The 25,886-nt window shown below is 33.6% G+C and overlaps 4 protein-coding genes and 1 long non-coding RNA gene across 10 annotated transcripts in view; 3 read left to right on the top strand and 2 right to left on the bottom strand.

Annotated features, from left to right (window-relative positions):
• Positions 1-774: 774 nt before the first annotated feature.
• On the top strand, positions 775-2,205 carry LOC139429772 (myb/SANT-like DNA-binding domain-containing protein 3). Its single transcript, XM_071195891.1, has 4 exons — positions 775-1,246; positions 1,307-1,502; positions 1,606-1,923; positions 1,979-2,205. Exons 1-3 carry the CDS (start codon positions 1,082-1,084, stop codon positions 1,761-1,763), a joined length of 519 nt encoding a protein of 172 aa, XP_071051992.1. The 5' UTR covers positions 775-1,081; the 3' UTR covers positions 1,764-1,923; positions 1,979-2,205.
• On the bottom strand, positions 2,134-3,805 carry LOC111423036 (putative nuclease HARBI1). Its single transcript, XM_071195875.1, has 5 exons — positions 3,279-3,805; positions 2,938-3,221; positions 2,659-2,878; positions 2,441-2,599; positions 2,134-2,379 (listed from the first exon to the last, which is right to left on the bottom strand). The coding sequence occupies exons 1-5, from the start codon at positions 3,500-3,502 to the stop codon at positions 2,196-2,198; spliced, it is 1,071 nt and encodes a 356-aa protein (XP_071051976.1). The 5' UTR covers positions 3,503-3,805; the 3' UTR covers positions 2,134-2,195.
• A 328-nt stretch (positions 3,806-4,133) lies between these two features.
• Positions 4,134-11,055, top strand: LOC111426692 (uncharacterized). Of its 2 annotated transcripts, none has more exons than XM_071195873.1 (6): positions 4,134-4,351; positions 4,409-4,599; positions 4,653-4,740; positions 4,831-4,954; positions 7,710-7,883; positions 8,564-11,055. In XM_071195873.1, the coding sequence occupies exons 2-6, from the start codon at positions 4,413-4,415 to the stop codon at positions 9,149-9,151; spliced, it is 1,161 nt and encodes a 386-aa protein (XP_071051974.1). In that variant the 5' UTR covers positions 4,134-4,351; positions 4,409-4,412; the 3' UTR covers positions 9,152-11,055. The 2 variants fall into 2 exon arrangements, with proteins under 2 accessions (XP_071051974.1, XP_022917109.2); XM_023061341.2 differs by having other exon boundaries at positions 4,403-4,599.
• Positions 11,056-18,233: 7,178 nt separating this feature from the next.
• Positions 18,234-25,886, bottom strand: part of LOC111426698 (uncharacterized) — a 12,519-nt gene continuing 4,866 nt past the window's right edge. Inside the window, exons 5-7 of one of the 3 annotated variants that reach the window (XR_011640349.1) lie at positions 18,841-18,993; positions 18,561-18,791; positions 18,234-18,503 (exon numbers count right to left, since the gene is read on the bottom strand). This is a non-coding gene — a long non-coding RNA (uncharacterized lncRNA). Of the gene's footprint in view, positions 18,504-18,523; positions 18,792-18,840; positions 18,994-21,231; positions 21,503-25,886 lie in introns of those variants that run through there. The other 2 variants (XR_011640350.1, XR_011640351.1) reach the window with 2 other exon arrangements.
• LOC111426690 (broad-complex core protein) overlaps positions 20,764-25,886 on the top strand; it is a 26,786-nt gene continuing 21,663 nt past the window's right edge. For 2 of the 3 annotated variants that reach the window (XM_023061329.2, XM_071195869.1), the window contains exon 1: positions 20,764-21,124. The gene's annotated coding sequence lies outside the window, so the exon portion shown is untranslated. Of the gene's footprint in view, positions 21,125-22,859; positions 23,843-25,886 lie in introns of those variants that run through there. The other variant, XM_071195870.1, reaches the window with a different exon arrangement.

Genomic DNA, 25,886 nt, shown 5'->3' with positions numbered 1-25,886 from the left:
AGTTAATTCCGTACTTAATATTTTTTGGATACGAAACTGCAAAAAAGAATCCTTGATGTATTCTAATTATTAGAAGCAAATTATCTTACCAAGTTTCATTTCTTAACGCTTCAAAGCAACCTAGAAAAAAGATTTCAAATATTACAATTTAAATTAGTCGTAAATATAACCAAACTTTATTTTATTATTTTTGACATTTCGACTACCGCCATCCGAATTGGGTAATAAAAATTTATAATTTAAATCAATTTATTATTAAAAATTAATTTTTTCAAATTTTATCATTAATTAATTTTCGTTAAAAATAATTAATATTTACTAAAAAATTTTATTCTTACGTATAAATTTAACTGCCATCTATGATCAGAAATACATACCATATACAAAACCATCTTAATTTTACCAATTTTTCATCTTCTCAATCGTTTCGAAATATTCCATTAATATCTACTTTTGATTTCGTTTCTAATTAAATTTTCGATTTTATCAATCTTTTAAATAATATCGGTAATAAATTATTGCCGATCAATTTTACTTTGTTGATGACCAACTCCATTCTTGATTCTTTTTCGTGTTTCATTCTGTAACTGATGAAGTCTTTAAACAAATTATAATCGAGTTTCCTAATGATCGATTATTTAAATAATATCGTTTAATAAAAACACAAATTTTTACATAAACTTAAGATCAATCTTCTTAGTAAAAATTTTTATTCACTTTATTAATCTAATTTATTAATTTGTTGTTAATTTTATTGTATTATTTTAATTATTTCTATTTTTCTATATTTAGGCCCACTTTTACCACCTCCTGTCATTCTAGCTGTTAGCATTACAGGAGGTTAGCGCGTAACATTAGGTTATCTCGAAAACGGCTTTTACCACTCCGACTTATGAGGAGGTTAAGTTTATTGCAAGGTTAGGAGATATATCTAGGGGAATTTTATTAAGACGGTTGGCCGAACGTATAAATGATCTAAAATTGGATTATTTGTAAATGTTTGTAAACAACTCTTTGACAAGTGACATTTCTTAGCGATTGTCGTTGTGTAGTTGTGATTAGAAAACTAGAATAAGAGAAAATGGCTATGGATTCCATTCAATCAATTTCAGGCGACAAAAAACGTCCGCGATCAATTAACTTTAAAATGGAAGAGGTCGATTTATTGATCGAATTGATCTCCGACCGAAAAAAAGTTATAGAAAATAAAAAAAGTGATACCGTCACCTGGAAAGAGAAACAAAATGTAAGTGTAGTATAAAACACAATTTTCAATTTCAATGTTATGGCGATTTATTGTATGCAGGTGTGGGAGGAGATAGCGGCGACGATGAGTGCTACAACGGGAGTTGCAAGAGACTCAAAATCGTTGCGCACAAAGTATGAATTTTTAAAAAAAACCGTTCGCAAAAAATGTGCGGACATGAAACAAGAAAAATTGAAAACTGGTGGAGGTCCTTGTTCCGAAATACAACTCACACCTATCGAAGAAAAAATTAAAGGTAAATTTTAAAGTACATTTAAGGTTTAAATTATAAATATAGAATAGCCTCTGTTATCTGTTCATGTGGAATTTGTTCATTAATATGATTATGTTCTTTCTAGCTTTGATAATTTTGAGTGTAGACGGAATGAGGTCTATTTGTGATTCTGACGCAGTAAACAATTTTTTGTCGGAGATATCGTTAGCACCTGCTGATGTAGGTGCTAATATGTCTCTTACAGAACAAACATCTGCATCAGCAGGTGCTAGTTCTGAATAGGCCGGCAAAGAATTATTTATTGATGCAGAATCACAAATAAACACACCCACCCCAGAGGATGAAGTCAACAAAAGTCAAAAAGAAAGTGATTGGAATGTTTGGACTCCCAAACAATTACGGAAGAGAAAGAGTAGTGTTTTAGAAAGTGGCAAACGAAAAGGTAGAGTTGAAATAAATACAGTAAGATTAGGAGAATTAATAAAAATAGTTTACAGGTGACAACAAAACAATTCACAATAGCTACAATGAATATATTGAAAAAAAAAAAGAACTGTGCAATTTAAAAATTGCTAATGAAAAAGAACGGCACCAATTAGAAATGGAGGTACTAAAATATAAATTAGAAATTAAAAAGAAAAAATTGGCCTCATTAGAAAAAAATTAGTTTTATTATTTTGTTACATTGTTTATTACTTATTGTAAATATATATGTTATCGCAAAGTTTCGAAATATTGTATCATTTCTGCCCTTTTATCACCGGCAATGTCATCACCATTTCTCTCCACTTCTATGTTGGGGTTATTATCGTCATCCTCATCCTCGGGTGGTAACGGTTCCTTCATGTCAACGCATATATTATGAATAACCGCCGTTGAAACAATGATTGGTTGTATCCTTACAAATAAAAGAAATAATCACGGAATAATTTTTTTAACTAATTGGTTCTAATTGTTACCTTTCCGTCGCCACCCTCATTTCCAATCTTAAAACTTGGAATCGTCTCTTCCAAACCCCATACTGCCGTTCTACGACATTTCGGGTCCTTATTTGAGCTTCATTATAGAGACGCTCTGCCTCTGTCCTTGGTGCGACAAGGGGAGTTAACAAATAATTTCTAAAATGGAACAGTTCATTTACTATGTTTATTATAATTCTCTTACAGTGTGAACTTACGTATTGCGATACCCACTGTCCCCAAGCAATATACCGTTTCCAAAATGGCCCTGTTCAAACCTGTTGCGTATACTGCTATTATTAAAAATAGTTTGATCGTGCGTGGATCCAGGCCATCTAGCCACTATATCTAAAATTTTCAGATTTGCGTCCGATACCGTCTGTACATTAAAGGAAAAATAGCCTTTTCTATTCCTAAAATTTTCTGCTTGGTCTCCACCTAAAATATAACATAAGAAATGTTTGATATACATTGGTATATCATATTTCTAACAATACCTGGCGATTGAATTCGTACATGCGTACAATCGATGGTGCCAATAACCAAAGGAAATCGAGCAATGTTATAAAAGCTTCTTTGCGCTTTTCCAATGTCGTCACCCTCCGGCATTTTGCAGTATTGGGGTCTTAAATTGGCAATGGCTATTGCCACCAACTTCACTATTTGAGATGCTGCAGCTTCACTGACCCCACAAAAATCAGCCACAGCCAGCAACATATTACCCGTAGCAAAAAATCTTAATGTTAATAATAACCGGTTTGAGGCAAATATTGCTGAATTTCTAGAAAATAATATCTTTTATTTTACAAATGATACTAAATTATACAATATACAATACCTTTCCGTTCGTGGTTTAATGTTTTCTTCAACCTCTGACAACAACCGATGAAAACATTCTTTGGAAAGGCGGAACCTCTTTACGAATTCGGCGTCAGATAAATGATGAACATGATCGATTCTTTCTTTCATGACTCGGCCACCACGAATAGGAAATAATTCCTTGATTTCTTCCAGATCTTCAATCATCTCTTCGTCACTGCTACTTTCACGTTCAAAATCCATTTCAATACAAACACAACCACCGCTCGTTTCTTTTAGGTTATGAATTTGACACACGTGTGTTGTTTGAACGGTACGCCACCTCGCGGAAATAGTTGAATCACTTTTAACCTACCGGTCAGACCGATAACAGGCACCGAAACCGGCTGTCAATGTTACGCCAAAAATAACCGGTAGGTCAACGCTAACAGTAACATAAAAACGGTGGTAAAAGACGATTTTTGACATAACATGAGGTTAAAGATAACAGCAAGAATAACAGGAGGTGGTAAAAGTGGGCCTTAGTCTTTTAAAATTTTTTATAGTTTATAGCGCCATCTTTTCGTGTAAGCTTTTTTTTGTAGATGGCGATAATTTTCAAAAATGTAATAAAATTTAAATAAAAATATAAATATTTAATAAATGTTGTTAATATTATTTTGATTGTATTTATTTCCTAAATTAATTAAAAAAAAATGATGAAATTAAATATTTATTAAAAGTTATTTGAAACTAGCAATTAGGTGTGATTAATAGGTAAAGGGGCTTGAAGGAGAAAGAACGGGTTTTGTATAAACCCCGTGGTCCAGAATACGACACAACATCCCCTTTGAATCAATGGGGGTTGTTGGCGACCGCGCAGTAGCCCTTTGAAAATCCTACGGGGAGGTGCAACTCCGTTTTATTCACACGATTTCGCTCTCCATCCCCGCATTTGTAACGTTTTATCTCAATAAATCACGATTTTGTTCCCATAGAAAACGCGGGTTTTTATGGGAAATTAAACCCGATGAAAATGAGGGATTCACCAAGAAAAATAATGAAGAAAAAAATAAAAATGGTGTTGATTATTAATTGAAATTTAAAAAATAGGTAAAAATAACGATTGTTTTTATTAAAATTGAATGTTTTTGGATATTTTAGAAATAGCGAGATGAACTTGTCGCATCAAGATATGACTCTAACAGGTCCTAATGCAACTCGACCACCGGAAATTTACCGATTCGTACCCGGAATGACTCCAAAACCACAACCGGATAATATTATAACTCGAACCACATCATCCCCAGGGAAGATATTTAATGGAACCGGATTTTACATCGAAGATGATACAGAAATTGGTAAGTTATTATTTAATTATTAATTTTGATTATCTATTTCTTGTGATTTATAGGATTTAATGATCTTCAAACGTTATTTTTGGCATGTTTCGCGACGATAACCCCCCTAATTTTGACGGTTATAACAGGATTTGCAATAAGGTAAAAAAGGTGGTGTAACAGAATTTGTTGATGCCTCACACAAATTTTTATCTTAAATTTATGACTAAAAACGTGATAAATTGCTTTTAGGTCGTTGTGGAGGCGCTACTCGAAAAGAAGCGCCGATAAATTATATTCGGATGCGGTCCGGAACGAAAGCAGCGTTGAGAGTGTTTCTCAACCACTTCATACTCATCTTTTTAATAATGATAAGGTAAAATTTAAAAAATTAAAAAAATAATACATTTTCTTTAAATCGAGTTATTATCCAACCCAAAATACATCGATGTAATTAAGGTTGCGTATACAACGAGATAAAAAATACCTTTTTATGATTCGATGTTTATGTTTAAAAGTGAGAGTATCTCAATTTACTAATTTTGGATGTGTTAACACTTCATACTTATCTTTTCAATAATGATAAGGTAAAATTAGGAAAACCTATAAAATAAATTTTTAATTGAATTAGTATGCAACCCAAAATATATCATTTTGTATGTCATGTAATTAAGGTTGCCTATATAACGAGATGAAAAATTATTTTTTATTTTTGATTCGATTTTGATGTTTAAACGTGAGAGTATCCCGATTTACCAATTATAGATTTGTTAACACTTCGTACCCATCCTTTTAATAACGATAAGGTGAAATTAAAAAGTATTTGTAATTGGATTAGTATGCAACCCAAAATTCATCAGTGCAATTAGGGTTGCCTGTATTATGAGAAAGGAAATACATTTTTTTTTATTCGAATTTGATGTTTAAACGTGATAGTATCCGGATTTACCAATTTTGGGTATCCTCCAAGTGTTACAGCGTCTTCACTTTTTCATGTCATTTTTAGAATTAATTTTTTTTCCACTTTTGGTTTTGTTACTTTTTCGGATGTAATTGGAGACTGAGACGGTGTCGGATGACGTTTTTGGGTGCAACGATCTTCTTCTTCGCCCGAATCTATAAAGTTAAAATTTTGTGCCAAAAAAATGATTTAATTGTTGCAGTGGCGTATCAAATTTAATTAATTGTTTTTAGCACCTGCTTATTTTATTTTTTTTTTTTGAGTAATTAGCATTCGAAATCGTTATTGCGAGGAAAAGATGAAGAAAAAAAGTTGGGGGGGGGTTCTTTTGCATCTGCATCTGCCGCCTTTTGGTGTAAGGAGAAATCCTGTTCTTCGACCTACATTTTTATATGACGGTTTAAGAGGTTTTTTTGGACAATTTTTCAGTTAGAAAAGAAATGATACATTTTTTGTTTCATGAGAAATTGAGAAACACTTTTTTTTGGGAACAAATTTTTTTTGATACGCCACTGGTTTTTTTTGGTTGCCAAATTGCATTCTTCTGCCGATTGCATTTGGCGAGAGGTCCTTGCCCGGACATTCACTCCCAAATTTCGCCAACTCGCGTTCCCCCCATCTTAATTTTTCCCCTCTTCGCCTCTCCATCTTCGTAAAAAAGAAGTTCGTTGCTATCCGAAAAACGTCGTAACCCACCCTTTCTTTCTAACTTAACCCGGCGCAAGTTAGGAGCGACAAGGATCGCGTTTGTCGAAGAAGAAGAAGAAGCCAAAAAGGCAAGAGCGGAAATATGCCGAGGGACGAGAAACTTTGGGTAAAAAAATCAAAAAAACTTTAAAAAAAGCACAAAAAAGAAGGTGCGCGGAGAAACTCGCCCCCTCTCCAAATGAACGTAAAAGGGGGACCACTTCCCCACTAGAAATTCATTTGTTATCGCCTCAACTCTTTTTTTATTTAAAAACGAAAAATAAATAAAGACGAATTAAGTTTTTTTTTGAATTAATAAAGGAAATTGTAATTTTTTAATATTAAAATTCAACTCGTTAACTATCGAAAATCGAAAATAAAACCGATAGAGGTCGCGCGGGTTAAATTTCCCCCCACCTCTAAAAATCGAAAATCGCCTTCTTCCATCTTTAAAAATCTTCTCTTCCCCCCTAATTTTCTTTCTCTCTCTAACGAAATTGCTGCATCGCCGAAAAAGTTGGTTTGGCCCGGTGACTTTGGGAAAGTCAAACTGCGCACGAGTAACGAATTACGTCACAAGAATGCTCGCGAAAGCTTTCGTCGCGTTAGAAAGAGACGAAAGTATCCAAGGGATGCGCGATTTGAAAAAAATGCAACGACGGAGTGAATAAACTCGGGCGCGGTGACGGTTGTTTTTAAAACGACTAAACCGGGACGTTTGTCGCAGATATCTAAGTATTCGCATAGACCACTTAGATCGGAGTTAAATTTATTTTTTTCGCATAAACAGGACCGGATTAAAAACAAATAAAATTAAAAAAAAAAAACATAAAACGCCCCCCGATTCTTCTTTTTTGCAAGGGGGAAGCACAAATACCGTTATGTCCTTTATGTAAAGGTTGTAGCCTATCATTACAGCAAAGAAGAAGAGAAGGAGGATTCAGGGTGCACCCGCTCGATGATTGATTGTTGGGTAGGAACCGCGCGCGGTCAAAAACCCCACATTTTGCGTTTGTTTCCAAAAGAACAGTTACATCACATTATTATACCCCTCAAACATTTTTCTTCAAATTAAAAAAAAAATCGAAAAAAAAAATTTTTTTTAGTTACCCCCAAAAAAAATTTTTTTTTAAATCCCTAATTATAACAGTTTTAACGGTTTTAATGTTAAAAAAACGAAGAATTGAGGTCGATTCATTCCGTCTCAAGGTCATTGGCGGCGCGCGGTCGCTTTTGTTTCGACGGGGCGTTTGTTTGCGTTAGTCAACCGTTTTCGCCAACTACGATGTCGACCGCGGGGCCACGGTCTCTCTTTCGAATGCCAGACGAATGATTGTTTCATAGAGACGCGTCATCTTTTTCGCTCTACTAGGTCATTGACGCGTCTATGACTCGATATGACGTCATCACCACACAATTTTAAAAAAATCAATAAAATCAACGAAATCGTTTAATTGAAATGCTTTTTTTCTGTTGCTTTTAGAGTACCGAAACTCATCTAACGATCGAAACGGCAGAGGAGATTTGCGAAACTGCGACGACTACCACGAAAAATTCGCTTCAAAACGCGAAAACGAATCATTCGAACACCAACGGAAGCATCATCACGATGACGTTAAAGAATAACCATCTTATTGTGGAAACTGAAGAAAGAAACGTAATCTACGTTAAAAATGTTTTAAAACGAGTCCAAACTTGATGGGGTTATCTTTAAAAACTACCGAGATATGAAGGTTTTAAGAAATGATGATCGTCGATTGTTTTTTTGTATTTTAGGTTATATCGCTGCCATTCTTTGAGATAACTCCATCGAGTTTGGGTTTATTTTAAAGGATTTTTTATTCTCTGCATGAATTTTATGTCAAAATAAATCTTCCTTCTACGCTAAAGTTCATCATAGTAACCCTGGATGATCATAATCTTTTCCTCTATCAACCAGTCTTTCTAAAGAAGGAATCCTGTTAGTTTATCTATTAGTACACCTTTCCAAGATGTTATCTGTAAAAATGCTTTGTGTGCTAATAAGCTCTTCTAGTAGAAGACTAGATTCTGCTGACATAAGTTACATATTGCTGGTATAAGATTAGATACAGCTGACAGAAGCTAGATATTGCTGTTAGAAGACTAAATACAGCCGGCAGAAGCTAGATACAGCTGATAGACGACTACGTACATTTTGTATAAAACTAAATACTGCTGATAGAAGCTAAACATTGCTGGCAAACTGGATCCTCTTCATTGAAGCCTATAGACTTATCATTTTAAATGTCCAAATTAATCTTTCAATAACGTCTTTATTAAACAATGCGAAAATAACTAATTTCTTTTTAATTTTAGGATCTTGAAGAAGATAGCAGAGCGACTAAAATGAAATATTCGCCAAGTGCAAGAGATGGCGTTTTCGTGGTGGAAGTACAACAAGGTGTGAGAAGAAGTCCCGGTTCGGGAAATCTTCCGGTGATTGCCGAATCGGATCAAACAGCTTTAATACACGATCCCCCATCGAAGTACGACGAAGAAGACGAAGAAGATTACTTGGATTATCCGGAAACGACTTCGCCCGTCAACACAGAAAACCTAATTCATAATCAAACCGGTTTGACACAGTCGAATCAAAGTCTCTCGGAGTTTTCTTACGTTTATACGAATCAAGTTGAGTATACAAATGGTGGCAGCGACGGAGGGATTAAAATAAAAAAGCCAGAAAAAAATACAAAGCCAAAAATAACGTCGGCTATCTTTAAAAGTATCGATAGCATGAAAAGTTTTGAAATGCTTTCGGATGATTTGTTAACGGAGTTGATTATGCCTAATAATTCGAAGGGGTCTTCAAGGGATGATGACGATTCTATACAGGAAGAACAAAATAGGTTGGGAAATTACGATCCTAATGTTCCTGCGACAATTAGCGAAACTGATAAATAAATTTTATCGTTATGTACACTGTGTAAATCTTTTAAAACAAATTAGATTTAAGGGAAAGCTTTGTATATTCAAAAAAAATTAATAATAATGTTGGCTTATTAAAAATCAAAAAATTTAATTCAGTTTAAGTAAAAATTTGATATAACGGACTAAAACACTGTTATAAGAACTAACATTAGACCTAGAACTAGAAACATTCTGGTTTAGCCGAACGTCTGTTAAGACGGCTAAAACAGAATGTTTCTAGTTGTAGGTGTAGTGTTAGTTCCACTTTTAGTTCAATAAAAATATACTTCAGAAAGTCTTCAAAAAGGAATTAGGTTACATTAGGATACGTTCGACAACGTCAAAATTAAAAGAAAAATCATTGACGTAATTTTTTGGAATTAAGAAACGATTTATATCATAAATGTAAGATAAAAGATGTTATTTTCAATATCATATAAAAATTGCTGAGTTAATAATAAAAACTTGTAGAGAAAATATATTAGGATACGTTCGAAAACGTCAAAATGTAATAAAATCTCATTGATTTTATTTTTTGGAGTTAAAAACCGATTTATATCACAAATTGAAGATTAAAGGCGATATTTTAAGATGAGATATAAAAATTGCCGTATTGATGGTAATGATTTGTAAAGAACAGTTATTTAAAAGGAGTTAAGTTGAATTAGGATACGTTCGAAAACGTGAAAATTTAAAAAAATCTCGTTGAGTTAATTTTTAGGAGTTAAAAAACGATTTATATCACAAATTGAAGATAAATGATTCTATTTTCAATATCATATAAAAATTGCTGAATTAATAACAAAAATTTGTAGAGAACAAGTCGTTAAAAAGTATTACGTCGAATTAGGATACATTCGTAAACGTCAAAATTTAATAAAGTTGCATTGATTTTATTTTTTGGAGTTAAAAACCGATTTACATCATAAATTAAAGATAAAAGATTCTATTTTCAATATCATATAAAAATTGCTGACTTAATAATAAAAATTTGTAGAGAAAAAGTGATTAAAAAGGAATTACGTCGAATTAGGATACGTTCAAAAACGACAAAATTTAAAAAAATCCCATTGACGTAATTTTTTGGTGTTAAGACACAATTTATATCAAAAATTGAAGATAATAGATGATAATGTAAGATGTGATATAAAAATTACCGTTAATGAAATAAATTTGTAAACAAAAGTTATTTAAAATTATGTTGAATTAGGTTATGTTCGAAACGTCAAAATTGTGATTTAGTCGAAGTCCGTTATATTGAGGTTTTACTGTAATTTTTTAATAAAACAATAAATTTAAAAAATTAATTATTAGTTAATTAATTAATAAAATAAAATGAGTCAATTAATTTTTGATGATGGTTGGAAATGAGTTTTGGTAATACATATTTCTGATACGCCAAAAGACCAAAAAGAAATATATCAAGAAAAATTTTTTTCGTTAATTTTTTAAGGTGCATCGCGATGTACTTTTTTTAGTCCTTAGCTTCTAGCAAAGATATTTGGCAGTTGGAAACCAGTTCTGGTCATCAGTCGGGTTCAAGGTCCTGATAGGTCTCGTTCTTTTACTTCCCCCCACCTTCAAAAAATCGCCGAGACTCCAGAACGTTTAAAAAAAAAATGTGATAACGTTTCAATTATACAGGGTCATTCAAAAAAAAAACAACTTTTGAATTACCCTGTATATTATATATATACATATATACATTGAGAGAATATAAAAATTAAGTTCGAATAATTTTTTAAGCCGTCCTTTTCTTATAGATACAAAATAGATGATTTATTGAGATAATTTCAGACGGTTTTTAATAATTAAGTTGAATTTTCTTTTGTATGTAGATACAAGTTAGTTATAATCGCACTATTATCTGTGAGCAAATAAATGAATTCAAACTTTAATGCAATTTGATTTTTCCACCTTCATTATCCATAAATATATTTACTTTGTTGAGTTGTCATACAACTATAGATTTTTCCGTCAAACCATTTTATATGGAAAAAGAGAGAAAAGTGAGATAGAGGGAGAGAATTCCCGGGCAACGTTGTTAAAAATCTAATAATGATTCACTGCGCAGTTGTATTAGTTGTGTCGGGGATTTTAAAAGCGAGGCGTGGTTTTCGTTCTGCTCCCCCCGCGCGCGCGAGAAGGGGGGCTTTACCCCTTTGCAAAAACGCCGCGCGCTTTTCCCCGGGACGCGGCGCGGGGGTGGTTTAAAAAACGCCCCGAACGGCGCCGCGTGTATGCAGATGTATTGATGTTTCTATTTCGGATTTTAATTGTATCTATCTTTTTCGCGAACCCCCGTCGACTCTCTCGCGCTTTCGCCCCCCCGGAAAATCAAACCGGAATATTAGCCGTTTTGAAAATGTTGGAAACGAAAGCGATTTTTTTTGCGTTCTCGTACACACGGTCAACGAAAGTGTGCGGATAAAAAAAAATACGAGAGCCGATGTGCACGTGTTTTCGCTTTCGCTTTCCGCCTCGTGGTGTTTTCGATTTCAACCCCCCGCGAACGAACGACCTTGGGAAAAAAAAACTACGAGTTTGCACTCCATCCCCCGCAACAAAATTTTTTTACATCCATACAAAAATTGATTCATTTTAAAATCACATTATTTTATATCATATCTCAGTAATTCTTAAGATATGAATAGAAAGATTTTGCTAGAACTGTTTATAATTAGCTCGATGATTTAATACTCTTTATTGAAACTAAGGTTAAAAATAATTGATATCTCGAAAATTACTAAGAGTTAAGAAATGACTCTTTTTGAGGTTATAAAATAATGTTTGAGGTTTAGGTTATACTAAATTACAAGCTTCCAGGGCCACCATCTTATTTTATAAACATTTTTAAAAATGACTGATATGAAATTGATGTTTCTTAAAAGTGTGGTTAGAAAAAAATTATTTTCTCCGAAACCGTTAAGAATTAAGAAATGAAACTTTTTGAGGTTATAAAGAAACGTTTGAGATTTGGTTCTAGCAAATTTCAAGCTTCCAGTGTGACCACCTTATTTATAAAAAAATTTAAAATGTCATATGTGGTCTCCATTAAAAAAGCTTTAGAAACAAGGCCAAACACGATGGAGTTATCTTAAAAACCACGGAGATACGATTATTTTAAAAAATAACGATCGTTAATTGTTTTTTTAGCTTTTCAATGACATCTCAATCATTTTTTGAGATTACCCCATCATGTTTGGGCTCATTTTAGCCGATTATTTACTTTCTACCAGAATTTCGAATAAAAATTAGTTATAACTTGAAGTAAATTGAAAAATTCAAAAAATAAAGAAATTTTTAATAAATTCATAATCTCCATTAAAAATGCTTTAAAACAAGGCCAAACACGATGTGGTTATCTAAAAAACTACGTAGATAGGACGATTTTAAAATATAACGATCGTCAACTGTTTTTTTTAGTTTTTTGATGATATATCATTTATTTTTCGAGATGTCCCCATCGTGTTTGAGCTCATTTTAATCGATTTTTTACTTTCTACCAGAATTTCGAATAAAAATTTGTTATAACTTGTTTTTCAAATAAATTGAAAAATTCAAAATATAAAAAAACTTTTATAAATTCATAGTCTCCATTAAAAATGCTTTAAAAGAAGCCCAAACACGATGTGGTTATTTTAAAAACCACGCAGATACGACGATTTTAAAAATAACGATCGTCAACTGTTTCTTTTAGTTTTTTGATGATATCTCATTTATTTTTTGAGATTACCCGATCGTGTTTGGGCTCATTTTAACCGATTTTTTACTTTCTACCATAATTTCGAATAAAAATGAGTTATAACTTGTTTTTCAAGTAAATTGAAAAATTCAAAAAATAAAGAAATTTTTAATAAATTCATGATCTCCATTAATAATGCTTTAAAACAAGGCCAAGCACGATGTGGTTATCTAAAAAACTACGTAGATACGATTATTTTAAAAAATTACGATCCTCAATTGTTTTTTAAAGTTTTTCGTTGATATCTCAGTCATTTTTTAAGATAACCCCATGTTGTTTGGGCTCATTTTAAAGGATTTATTATTCGCTATTTGAAAATCAATAAATTTTTTTAAGTTACTTTGTAAAGATTTCTAAAGATTCTTAAGAGTAAATCTAAGAGTAATCTTTGTATAGTAAATCCTGCCGGATGGGAGGTATCGTTGGGTTGGGTAAACAACAAAAGTAAATTTTTTTCGTCGAAGTTCGCATATAGAATTTTAATTTTAGTTTAGGGAGCGCGTTGCTGGCAAATATTTTTAAATTCGGGCTGTTTAGCGGTCGATGCAGTAGCAGTGAACGAACGAACTATGCACTCGTTGCCGGATCGTATATTTTTTTTGCGAGGAGAGAGGTTCACTTTTCAAACAGGCCGCGCAAAAATAGCAACTCGGTCATGGAAAAGGGGGGCGCGAATTGCCGCATGACCCGAAAAGAAAGTGAAATGACCGATATTTTTTTTTTAACTCAAAAATATCAATTCCGATTGTCATCTGATGTTTTGTAATTTCTTTTAGGAAAATTTCATTTGAATTAAGAAATTTGGCGTCGCGGATGTTGTGAAATAAATTGAGATCTTTTCACATTGTTAGCTCGCCCACGAAAATCGAAATTTTTCGAAAGTAGTGTCAATTGCATTTGCAAGCTGCACACCGCTTTGAGCCAACCTCGACCTTAAACCATCGAAGCAAAAGGCTCAAAAATTAACTCACTTCTTCATCTCCGTCTTATAAGTGTAAGAGAAGAGAAAGAAACCGATAATTCCGAACAAGTTGCTTCTCCTGCTGCTACTTTTCGGAGAAAGTTGATCGCCAAAAACCTAATGGATACCAATTCTTTACTTTTTGGGAGAGTTTTGGGCTTATTTTTTAAATTGCGACCCGAATTAAATAAGAAGAAATCGAGGATATTAACGTACTTTTTTTGTGCGGAAATTGTACTACTACCCCAATTGTTGGGGGGCTCACGAGTGCTAGGAGAGGTGAAGGGGTGGAAAAACCACCCCGCGCTCCACCACCCGAAATAAAATCCACATTTTAAAGCGGCATATTCATATCGATCGAAAGTTTTTAACGTTCTCTCCCCCTTCTCTCTCTCTCTCCATAATTCTAAAAACCACCCTCAAACGAGACGCCCCCTTTTACGTCACTCTCTCTCCTCCTTCTTTTACCCTGTGCCTCCCTTTTCTAATGCGTAATAACTTTTCATTTCCCCCCACTTTTTTTTTATATAAAAATGAAAAATCGTTAATAATCACGATAAAAAATCATTTTTTTTGTTTAAAATTTATTTTATAATTTGAAAAATTTTCATTTGCGGGGATAAAAGGGACGAAATATTTGATGCCGAACGAGTGGAGATGTTTTATTTCGAGATTGCGAGGGGAGCTATGCGAAATTAAGGTCTCTATAGCTACGGAGGGTCGCCGGAAACTAGGGGGGGTCGATGTACACCTTTATTTCGGTATTCCGATGATGTTTTTAAATTAAAACTTTCCTCCGAAACGGATTATTTATTTCGGCAAAAATAATATTGACCCCGTTTCCGCGACGATGATAATCTTTTAAATAATAAATAGCGAAGAGTTGAAGTTATTCGGAACGATGGTTATCGTGAAATAATAACAAAAGGAGCCTGAAAACCGCGATGAAAAGCGTTGGGTTGCATTCGAAAACGATGTCCGCAAAAGTAGCAATAAAATCGGGTCTACAATGTGTTGACCGGCGTCGTCGTCGACGACGACGATGATGAATATTTATTTATGATACTATTTGTCTAAGGTCATTTGACCTTAACCACAATGTCGACGTGGCACTGAGACGGGGGGGGGAAACATTGAAGAACGAAGAAGTGGGGGATCTTGGTTTTGTTTTGATTAAACAATAGAACTAAGTGTTTTTTCTTTTTTGATAACAAAATAAAATTAAATTAAATTTTATCGTGCTGTAGGTTAGGAGAATTTTTTATTATTATTTCGCATAGTTAGCCGCAGATACCAGCAGCCCCAATCTAATAACAATGAGCGTTGATAAAAAATGTATATTTGTAACGCGTTATCTCATTGCTGTTTGTTTCGCGAATCGCGCCCGCTGATAACCGCAGAGAGAGCAAAAAAAATATTCTAGAAAAAAAACTTCACGAACAATTTCTAATCATAAAAAAAAAATCTTAAAAGAAACATAAAATAATTAATCAATGACCCAATTAATCAAATAAAATCCTACTTAACAAACAAAAAGAACCTCAATAAAACAAATTTTTTTAAAAAAATGCTGAGATATCATAATAACCTTTCCCAACGTATTGTGTGTTATCTCGTAAGCGGTAACACGCGGATTTGATTTTTTTAAAATGCGCAATTTCTATTTTTGGGACGGCCCGAGATTATCAAAAGAAGCGAAAAATGGCCAAAAGATTATCTATTTATTTATTATTGGTGTATAATAAAAGAGAGATGCGAAAAGATCCCGAAAATCCGTTACCCGACGTTTTCAGAACGATGAGAAGGATTCGCCCGCACAACCTAACGACTTCGGGATTACAGGAAAACAAATGACGATCAACAGGTAGGGGTCGCCTCACATTCTCGAGAAAACCTCCTTTGTGAACGAGAATATCATCTAACAATGTCGATTTTAAACGGAAAAAAAAATTCGGAAATCAAATTAATTCGAATCGGATTCATAATCTACGCGAAAAATCCTTTGAAATGAACCCAAACACCATAGGATTATCTCCAAAAATAACTGAGATGCGACAGTTTTAAAAACGACGATAGTCGATTGTTTTTTTAATTTTTTTTGGGCATCTCGGTTAATTTTTGAAATAACCCCATCGAGTTTAAAGGATTTTTCGTGTAGATTAAGAATTTTTAATCATTTCTATACCTTAATTATCAAGTTTTACCGCGAAATTGAAAATTACATATTTTTAAATTAAAAAAATTTTTTTTTTGAAATTATTAGAAACAGTTGTTGATGACAAAGAATTTAAAATAATAACTAGACCGTGAAATGTCTAGACGTCCGTCTACCTTTTGTATAAACTTGAACGTAGTCGTTGTGTGTCCAAAAAATTGCTAATAGGACGTTGTTGAGGGCAATGCACCTCTCGTTTGGTTCGTGTTCGCGAAAATATTTCATAACAAAATATTTTTTGCGAAGGCACTCTCTTCCCAGCCGTTTCTTTTTCCAAACGAACTGGGGGGGATGTCCGGGGACGGAGGATTACTCCAAATAGACAGATCAGGAATCGAAAACAATCCAACTTATTTTAAGATGGTTCTAAAAGTACAAAATAAAATAAGTTAAAAATCATTAAACGTTTAAAAATTTTTATAAAATGAAATAGTTTTGACTAAAATAAAACCGATTTTTTTTTTAAATCAAAAGAAAAATTGTTTTTATTCCGGTTCTGTAACAAGCAACAAGTTCATGGACCCCTGGCACTGCAATTCGGCTTGGCCCGTCTGCTAGGAACGCATGGTTGCACTTCAGGCCGGACTATGGGGGCCCCGCTTATTCCCCCCTCCCACCGCCGCCGCCCATCCGTTCGTTCGCGGCCCCGAAATTGCAAGCCCCCGGTTTTTCGGGCAACAACATCCGTTCGTTATCGCACGACGCGCCGCGAGACCGAGACGAATAGGTTAAGTCGCCCGAACTTGCTAGAAACCGCACCGAACCTCACTGATTGGCTTCGGGTCCCCCTTTTATTTTATTTTTTGCCCCACGTATCCCCCGAGTCTCTTCACCTTCTTCTTCGAAATTCGTTCTTCACAAAGAAAAAGGTGAAGGGACTCGAAAAATGTCTATACCAGCGAAATTAAAAATTAGATTTTAGTTATCGTTGAATTAGAATTTCTCTTTTGACCGAGAATGTACACAAATCCGGGGAAAGCTGGGGGTGTGAGGAGGTTCGTTGAGAGGAAGAACTGGGGGAAACTTCAAAAACTTAAATTTTCGCATAAGAATGTACAGCTCTGCTTAGTTACACAAAACAAAAATCAATAAGGCCTAGCAAGAGCGCGAGATTCCGCGCTCCAAGAGAGAGAGAGAGATAAATTCAGCCCTTTTCTTCTTTCTCTTTCTCCAGCCAACTACATTTTAAAATGTATATAGATATAGAGAAAGAATATTTATGAAAACCACCCAGTTTTCATTCCCTCCTTTTCATATACATTTCTCCATCTTTATCTCTCCCTTTCAATTCATCCCCCCACCGCAACTTTTTTTCTTTCCTTTTCTATATGAAGCTAAAAATTACACCGCCAACGTAAAACTGTCGAAATTATATCGCTATCCTTCCGACATTTTTGATGTTTCTTTCTTGGTTTTTCCCGAAACGAGATGGAAACATGAAAGAGAATAAGGGGGTCAAAGGGGGTGGGAGTTTTCCGGGTTGAGTTGTCCCTGTTTATCGGAAAAGCGACCGTCCGAAATGAATTTATTTATTTCCCCGTCTGTCTTCGTATCGATCTTGAGCCGGTTTTCAGCCATATTTTCGATTGGATTTATTACTCGATACTCAAGACATTCGAAGAGGGATGATAGAAAGAGAAAGAGGAAGCATCTAGTAGCAGATTAACGGGAAGAAATCGTAGGAGGCCTTGAGACTGCGAGTTTCCGGGTCGGCCCGCTCCGGGTTTCGCCCCGGGAGAAAGCGAAAGTTAATGAAAAATAGTGCGGAAAACTGGGGAGATGGTTGGGGGCGAGAGGAAAAGGGGGTTGGTCGAGTTGCTGCGTACGGCCGGAATCATCCCCGTTTTTCCCCTCTCGTTCCGAGCGCGCCTCTTGACGACGTCTAACCCCATCATATTTGTATCTCCTTTTTTTAATGACGCCCCTCTCTGTCAGAGAACCCCCGGAAAAATCAATAGAATCCGCGGCCTACTCGTTACAATTTTATAATTAGCCGAAGCTTTTCAATTTTAATACAAAACAAAAATTTTCAACCGGAACCAACAATTTATTCACGTGCTAACGCTATTTCCGATATTATCCCAGCTTGATTTCCTTTCCAAATAACACTTAACGAAAGAAAAAGTTCTCATTCAATTCATTTAACGAGAATGAATCGGTTTTCCACGTGCAAAAAATTGCCACTTAAATTTTATTACTTGAAATTTAGAAATTAACAAATTAAATTTATATTTTGAATTGATTTGAGCCATTTTAACACAGACCAATCTGCTTTTTCTATTTTTTGGTAAGTTTGAAACACTTTCTAAAGACGCCAAATAATTTTTTTTATCTCATTATGTATCCTCGAGTTATTTCTAGTTGATTAGAATCATTTTGATCAACACCAATCAACTTTTCTTCTACTTTTAAATCTTTGAATTTTCTGGAAATCCACAAAACGTTTTTTGTATTTTTTCAAAAATCATCTATATCAACATACTTAATTTTTTTATAATGGTTTAGTATCCTAGAGTTGTTTCTAATCGATTAGAACAATTTTGATTAATACCAATCAGATTTTTCTATTTTCTGGTATGCTGGAAACACTTTTTAAACCCACCAACAAAAATTTTTGCATCTAATCATCGTTATTTTTAGTTGATTAGAACAATTTTGACATACACCAATCAATTTTTCCCAAAATTCAAAATTTTTTGAATTTTCTGGAAAACTTTCCTTTCATTATGTTTCCAACGAAATAAAACAATTTTGACACTTACCAATAAGCCTTTTCTGTTTCGTGGTGTCTTAGTAACAAATTCAAAAATCTTCTAAATCGATTTCTTTAATTCTTTCTCGATGATTATGATCTGTAGAATATTTTTACTTGATTAGAACTGTTTTGATCAGCTTTTACCATATTGTAACATAACCTGAAAGTAACAAAAATTGACTAAATTTTAAAAATGTTATTAAAATTTCTTAATGTGGATAAAAAATGTTTTAAAATGACACCAAACACGGTTATATTATATTTAAAAACAATTGAGATTTAAATTGTATTAAAAATTGTATTAGTATTAAAAAAAATGAAGACCGTAATTTTTAAAATTGTGATTTCTCAATTGTTTTTTGAGATAACTCCGTCGTGTTTGGGTTCATTTTAAAGGATTTTTAATTTTGTACAAGAATTTGGTGTGTTTAAATGGAATTATTATGAAGGATTTTGGGTGTGCTCAAAAATGATAACCGATAGTGGTGTGAGCAAAACAATTCGCTGGACTTTACAAAAAGAACTTGTTCTAAACAACCCCGCGCAGACGGATTCCTTCCAGATATAATAGGGCGGTTGGTTCTCCTTCATTGTCCTTTTGCAGAAACCAGCTCCGGCTTCTATGAGATCATGAACGGACTCTAGCGGAATGAAGAAAAAAAATCAGCAATAGGGGAGCCTCTCATAATAGTTCCGTGCGAAATCTCTTCTCTCTCTCTCCGTAACCAACTCTTTTGGTTATTGTGCGCGGTCGACCTTAGGTCACGACCCTTTATCGCGGCCCTTCGCAAGACCAACCACGTGAATTTTTTTCTTTTTGCAAATTTCGACCATCTTCTATTCGAATTTAGCGATTTCTTTTTATTTGGATAACCTTCAAATAAATATATATTTTTTAACCCAATGTAATATCTGTCTGGAGCGATTTTTTTATTAGTTTTGCTTATCCGCGATGAATTGCACCATTCACGGAACGAAAGCGCGCGACTCATCGAGTGTCCGTAACAATTTTTTTTATCAAAAGTCAATAACAGAGAAAACTAACAGACCGATGCCATTATTTGAAAAAAAAAAATAAAATAAAATAACGTCTCCGCTTTTTTTTATTTATCAAACGATGTAAGTGTAAATAGAAAGAAGGAAGATTGTGAAATTTTTTTTGATCCTTCATTTTTAACGATAAGAAAACGTTTTTTTTATATTTATCGATATGGACTAGTAAGAACTAAAGTGATTTTTTTATTTTGTATTTATCGTTTTGGCTTAAAATATAAATATCTAACGCGTTATAGACGTTAACATTCGCGAAAAAGGGTATCTAAATTTAGGTGCACTTGACCTTGCCAACGAACAAAACTATTCATTACTTTCGCTTTTATTTTTAAAAGTCGCATCTCTTGGCATAAAAATCTATTCGAATTTTTCCAACGTTTAATGTTTTTTTTAAATAAAAAATAAGAATATATAAATTTAATTTTAAATTAAAATTTAAATTTAAATAAGAAAGGTGTTTTTTACACCTGGCCCTGGTGCAAATACCAACTAAAACCACCAACCTTAATCATCATCATCTAAAGATCGAGTTGTTGCTGGTTCGACAGTTCGTTTGGTAATAAGAACCAGTGTGTGCCAAAAAATTTTTTTGTTACCGGGTGCATCAACCTCTCCGTGGGGTCCGGATTTCAATGAAGAAACAAGATGACCAAAAAATTTTTTGGGTTGGGGTAGGGGCTGCGTGCAACCGCTGCAGCAGGAGGAAGATAAAGATGGAAAATTGCATTTGAAGGGTGGATGAAGAGAGAGATCCTGCTGCGGACGTGTCCGTTTCTCGTCGCAAAATTCGGGACTTTGCGGGGCCGCCTTCGTCTCCGGTCGTTGCGAAAAAGGGGGCCCCACACCCTTCCCCTGGCCGCAACAACAGCAGCAGCAGCAAGCAGCACACAGGTAGAGGCACCTATGAATTTGCAAACTCAATAAAAAAGCGGTCCTACCACTTTGGGCCTTTTGGAACTTTTAAGGACCATTGTGGTGTTAGAGTATTACTAGACCATCGTGGGGTTTAGACGTTTAGTGTGCATGTGCTCTCCTCCGGTTGGGGTACTCCCAGATGATCCTGCTGAAGACATCTCATCTGAAGAATTTCTCTTCATCAATATGAAGACGATAAGGATTTTTAAAAATTTTTAGAAAAATAAGAAATCATTTTTCTACCATTTTTTCAACCCGGAATATTTTAATTTATTTATTTTTAATTTTAATTTATTATTTTTTTGGATATTTTCGTTATTAAGGTAAGTTCTTTTTTGATTATTTTTTATTAAAAATTATTTTATCAATTTTTATTTCTTTTTCATCAATTTTAAAAAGTAATACATAAAAATTTACAAAAACCTTTTTAATTAAAAAATAACATTAATATAAATAAATTTTTATTTTATATCATTAACGATTATTATCTTTTGGCGTTTAAAACGGTTTCAAAACGTGGTACATAAAAGGAGTGCGTCTCTTACAATTAACGGTTTTTTAGAAAGCACACGAACTTCCCCGCAAATTTCTCCCCCTCCGTCTCTTATTCTCGTTACTCCGGGTTTCTCCGGGACAGTTCCGGTCAGACAGACGCAACCGGTAAAAGAAGTCTGAGCCAAAATCAAATTTTTGACCTTAATCTTAAAAAAAATGTCAAAATTAATTTTTGCTAATAATTACTTTCGTATTGATTTTATTTGAAAGCCACTATTTTAAAACCCACCCCGATTACTACTTATGCAAAATACGCATTGCGGAGTAATGAAATTCGGGGGGAGTTTTTTGGGGGGTGGTTGGTTTTGCCTCCCGTTTTTTGCATAATGGTATTGATTCGCGCGCGGGGGGCAAGCATTTGGCATAAAACACGCGGCCAGGGCGCAAATTTTCACAGAAGAGGGACAACAAAACGGACCTCCCCGCGTTCCCTCATAGTCCGCGGGGGGACGGATGCTGTTGTAGGTATTTTTACGAAACTAATCCACACCCTCGTTTTGCCGGGGCCCCCTTCCGCACCTACGCCTCCCCCGCGGGCCGATTCGCGTTCCGCCATTGGACCCGGCGTTTCTCTCTTGATGTACAACCGCGCGTTGGACACAATACACATGGAGATTAAACGTAATAACACTTAAAAAAATCAATACTCGGTCTGCCTCATTTGGGGGGTTACTATTCAAAAAACCACCCCCAACCCACTTACACAAACGATCCCCCGTTATATTTTATGGAATTTTATATATGTATTAATAATGCAATTTTATCTTTTAAAAAAATGTAAAATAATTAATAATAATATCTTATTTTGAAGTCAATAATAAATGATTTTGAGAAAATGTCAAAAAACAATTGGTAAAATTTAAAAAAATTAATTAATAATTCTTAATCGTCATTAAAAATGCTTTAAAATGACTCCAAACATGACTAGGTTATCTTTAAAAATGGCCAAGATACAACCGAGTCAAAAAAAACAATAGACGATTGTCATTTCTTAAAATAATCCTATTTCGGGAGTTTAAAGAGATAATTGTATCGAATTTGGGGTCATTTTAAAGGATTATTAATTTTCTACAGAAATAACCTATTTTTAAAATAATAATAAATAATTTTGAGAAAATGTCGAAAAAACAAATGATCAAATTTTAAAAAATTCATAAGAAAGTTTTAATGGCGATTAAAAATGCTTTAAAATAACACCAAACACGGCTTGGTTAGCCTTAAAAATCACCAAAATACAACAGAGTCAAAAAAAAAAAATAATAGACGAACGTTATTTTTTAAAATAACCGTATTTCGGGAGTTTATAGAGATAATTGTATCGAGTATGGGTTCATTTTAAAGGATTTTTAATTTTCTACAAAAATAACTTATTTTTAAAATAATAATAAATGATATTCAGAAAATGTGAAAAAGCAAATGATAAAATTGTAAAAAATGAATTAAAAATTCTTAATCGCCATTAAAAATGATTTAAAATAATTTTAAAATGACGCTGTATCGGGTGGTTTTAAATATAAATATATTGAGTTTGGACTCATTTTAAAGGATTTTTGATTTTCTACGAGATTATGAAAGATTTAATAACGTTATAGAATTGAATGTTAATGAAAAATTAAGGAATTAGCAATCAAATTTTAATTAGTTATTTTACAACGAAAAAAAGAAATGGTTGCGTTCCGGATCATTTTAAAAAACAATGGTATTTCGAAAACAATGCCTCTTATAAACACAGAAAAGTCACAAACTCCAATGATCTAATAATCTCAATAGTGTAGTTGGCGTATAAACCAAATCGTCTTTAAAAAAAATCGTTGATAACATTGTAAACGTTCGATTTTAACAACTTATAGAAAACAACGGAAGCAGAAAGAATTACTTTTTGTGTTGGTTTAACTCCCCCGATTTAAAAAAAATAATAATTTTTTTTTGAGATTAAAAAATAATAATATAATAGATTTAGATATAGATAGGTTGCACTCGGTTGAAAGAAAAATGAGAAAAAAAACTCGTTCACAGCCATAAAAATAGATTTTTTTTAGGCGTCACACAAATTTTTTTTATCAGTGTAAATAGCGATAGCGCCCCCGCCCCCTCGGTGCCCCCGTCAAATTGGGAGAGCGAGAAAACTATGCTTGCAATTTTTTTTTGATTTTGGTCCATCTGGAAGATGTACATATGGTTCAAGTCCACTATAACAGATAAGATATGTGATAATAAAAAAAAACCTATAAACATAATATGAATTTATAAAAAATTGCACATAGTGTTTGTACGGACCGGGTACAATCTCTACTTCTTTTCAGTTTTTTTTCGTTACTTAGAAATTCGTTAATCGTTTAACAAATTTTTTTTCGTAATTATTCTTAATATTTTTTTGGTTATTATCGTCGCGTAATAAGTTCTTGTGTACCAATTAACAACATCAGTCGACGATTTGTAACCCTGCCACCAACTAATACAGATTAATCGAAAATGTTTCAATGAAGGTGAGTATTAAACATTTTTTATGATTATGTAAATCGACGTAATAAGTTTCTTTGTTTCCCACCAAAAATTAAGAAGATAACACAAAACACTTCTGTTTATATCGGATTTTTCTCTCGCCTTATCTTTATATCTTTCTGATCTAGGACTATAATAAAAAAAAATTATCTCTAATAATTCCTAATTACTCCCACCCAATTATTTTTTTTATTTTTCATTCTATATTACACGTCATTATTATAAAAAAACAACTTTAAATAAAAAAAAATATTTAAAAAAAGATTTATCCTCAAACTCTTTCTTTTTCTTTCAAGCGAATTTTATCTACCAGTTATCTGTTGCAGAAACAACCTTGAACTTAAATTTAGACAAAAGTAGCCGGAGCAAAAATTTCGGGCCTCACGATATTGTCTCTATCGCAAAGTACTTGACAGTAACAAAAAAAAATTATTTCTTGGATAGTTGATTATATCCAAAGACGTCCTCGTTTTATCAGAAACAGTTTATTAAAAAAATAAAACATTATCTCGTTCGCTTTGCATTTTTAATTTGCATTAAATTCAAATCGCGTCTTAAATAGAACACTACAATTTTATTATTAATTTCATTTAATTCTCCTTTAAAACAAATCTAATTAAGCCAACTAAGAATTTATTACCAAGGTTACAGTAGTTTGAAGCGCTCTCATTGGTTAATAACTGGATTTATCTATCAGATAATTTCATAAAGTAAGTGGGGTTACAAATCAGATAATTTTAAAAAGTTGGTGGTGTAAAAATCAAATCATCAGATTTTGTAGTTTTTAACTTGTAATAAGTTAACATAATCTTGGTATATTATGGTGTTAGAATATGTTTTCTCACTCAAGATTTCTTCTCCTTTCTGTTTCTGCACCCAAACATATCCTTAGCATCTGTCTAATTCTCCCATCTTCCTTTAAATCTCGCAGCTTACATTCCTGTGAAATAGTTGTTTCGGAAATGTACATTATAATCTCTGCTTCTTGATGTACTCTGAGAGAATTGAATTCTTGTAGTAGCTCTATAGTTACTGGTTATATCTAGTTATCTAAATGTTATTATTCATACACAGTGGTTGCAATGCTTCTCAGGATTTTCCTCTCGAAGACGTCTACGTTCTTTGCAATTTTCTGAATTAGTGTCCAAGTCATATGTACCACAGCTATATGTTATTTCAGGGCTTAAAGCTGTCCTTCGTGTCATCATTCACGAATCTGCCTGATTTAGTCCGTGTCAACCCAACCTAATCATTTTCTTGCGATGGAGTGTAGAAAAATTCTTTATGCACTAACACATTACCCTGGTCGGATATGCGCTTGATGACATAAAGAAAATCTGATCCAACCGGGAGTGTGGGACTCCTCTGGCGACAGGGATTATTTCATTACTGCAAGACTACCGTGGTGAAATATGTTCTTAGTGTTCTGTTCTTACCACCCTTTCTCTTTCCGCAGATACACTTTATGAAAGTGCTTGCCTTAGAAAGTCTATTACAGTAGTACCTCGTGGTCCAACCAGCATACAAGCGATACTCTGCACGGCGACTGCTTCAGCTGGATTACTTAATTGTTGAAATGGGTTTGCCACCTTCAAAGCAACACTCATCTGATGTTATTTTTTTTATCTGTTCTCTTTGAGAAAACTATAACTTTCACATCTTTAATTAACATTGATGTCCAGCCTTTATATTGAAGCCATCTGTCTTGCCACCGATTCATCGTTTCCTCATGATTTCCTTCGATCTGTGTGCCCTTATTTATTTTTAAAAACAACTTAACCCAATCGTAAGTAATTCCAAACCAAGTCACTACATCAACATAAGCCTAATCCATCCCTAATGTAAATCAATGGCAAGTAATTCAACTTTAAAGTTAGACATTGTAATTTAAACTTGATATGTGGTTGTTTCGGGTTGCTATGGAAACCTAGCACATCCACAAAGCGATTCAAGCTGACTCCAAAGCGGGCCAATACATCTCTAAAGAATCTGACGCCATAACGTAAGACTACCGAATCTGAAAGAAAC

This window comes from Onthophagus taurus, chromosome 5 (genome assembly GCF_036711975.1).
Source record: "Onthophagus taurus isolate NC chromosome 5, IU_Otau_3.0, whole genome shotgun sequence".
NCBI lineage: Eukaryota > Metazoa > Arthropoda > Insecta > Coleoptera > Scarabaeidae > Onthophagus > Onthophagus taurus.
Note: the sequence above shows the minus strand (reverse complement) of the source record. Positions and strands in the feature narration are given on the sequence as shown.

Excerpts from the sequence above, each read along its gene's own strand:
- LOC111426692 (XM_071195873.1), top strand. The coding sequence starts at position 4,413 with ATGAACTTGTCGCATCAAGATATGACTCTAACAGGTCCTAATGCAACT. Across the intron at positions 4,600-4,652 it reads CGAAGATGATACAGAAATTG|GATTTAATGATCTTCAAACG; the intron begins GTAAGTTATTAT and ends TGTGATTTATAG. Across the intron at positions 7,884-8,563 it reads TGGAAACTGAAGAAAGAAAC|GATCTTGAAGAAGATAGCAG; the intron begins GTAATCTACGTT and ends TTTTAATTTTAG.
- LOC111423036 (XM_071195875.1), bottom strand. The coding sequence starts at position 3,502 with ATGGATTTTGAACGTGAAAGTAGCAGTGACGAAGAGATGATTGAAGAT. Across the intron at positions 3,222-3,278 it reads ATTAAACCACGAACGGAAAG|AAATTCAGCAATATTTGCCT; the intron begins GTATTGTATATT and ends ATTATTTTCTAG. Across the intron at positions 2,879-2,937 it reads TGTACGAATTCAATCGCCAG|GTGGAGACCAAGCAGAAAAT; the intron begins GTATTGTTAGAA and ends GTTATATTTTAG.
- LOC139429772 (XM_071195891.1), top strand. The coding sequence starts at position 1,082 with ATGGCTATGGATTCCATTCAATCAATTTCAGGCGACAAAAAACGTCCG. Across the intron at positions 1,247-1,306 it reads CCTGGAAAGAGAAACAAAAT|GTGTGGGAGGAGATAGCGGC; the intron begins GTAAGTGTAGTA and ends TATTGTATGCAG. Across the intron at positions 1,503-1,605 it reads TATCGAAGAAAAAATTAAAG|CTTTGATAATTTTGAGTGTA; the intron begins GTAAATTTTAAA and ends TGTTCTTTCTAG.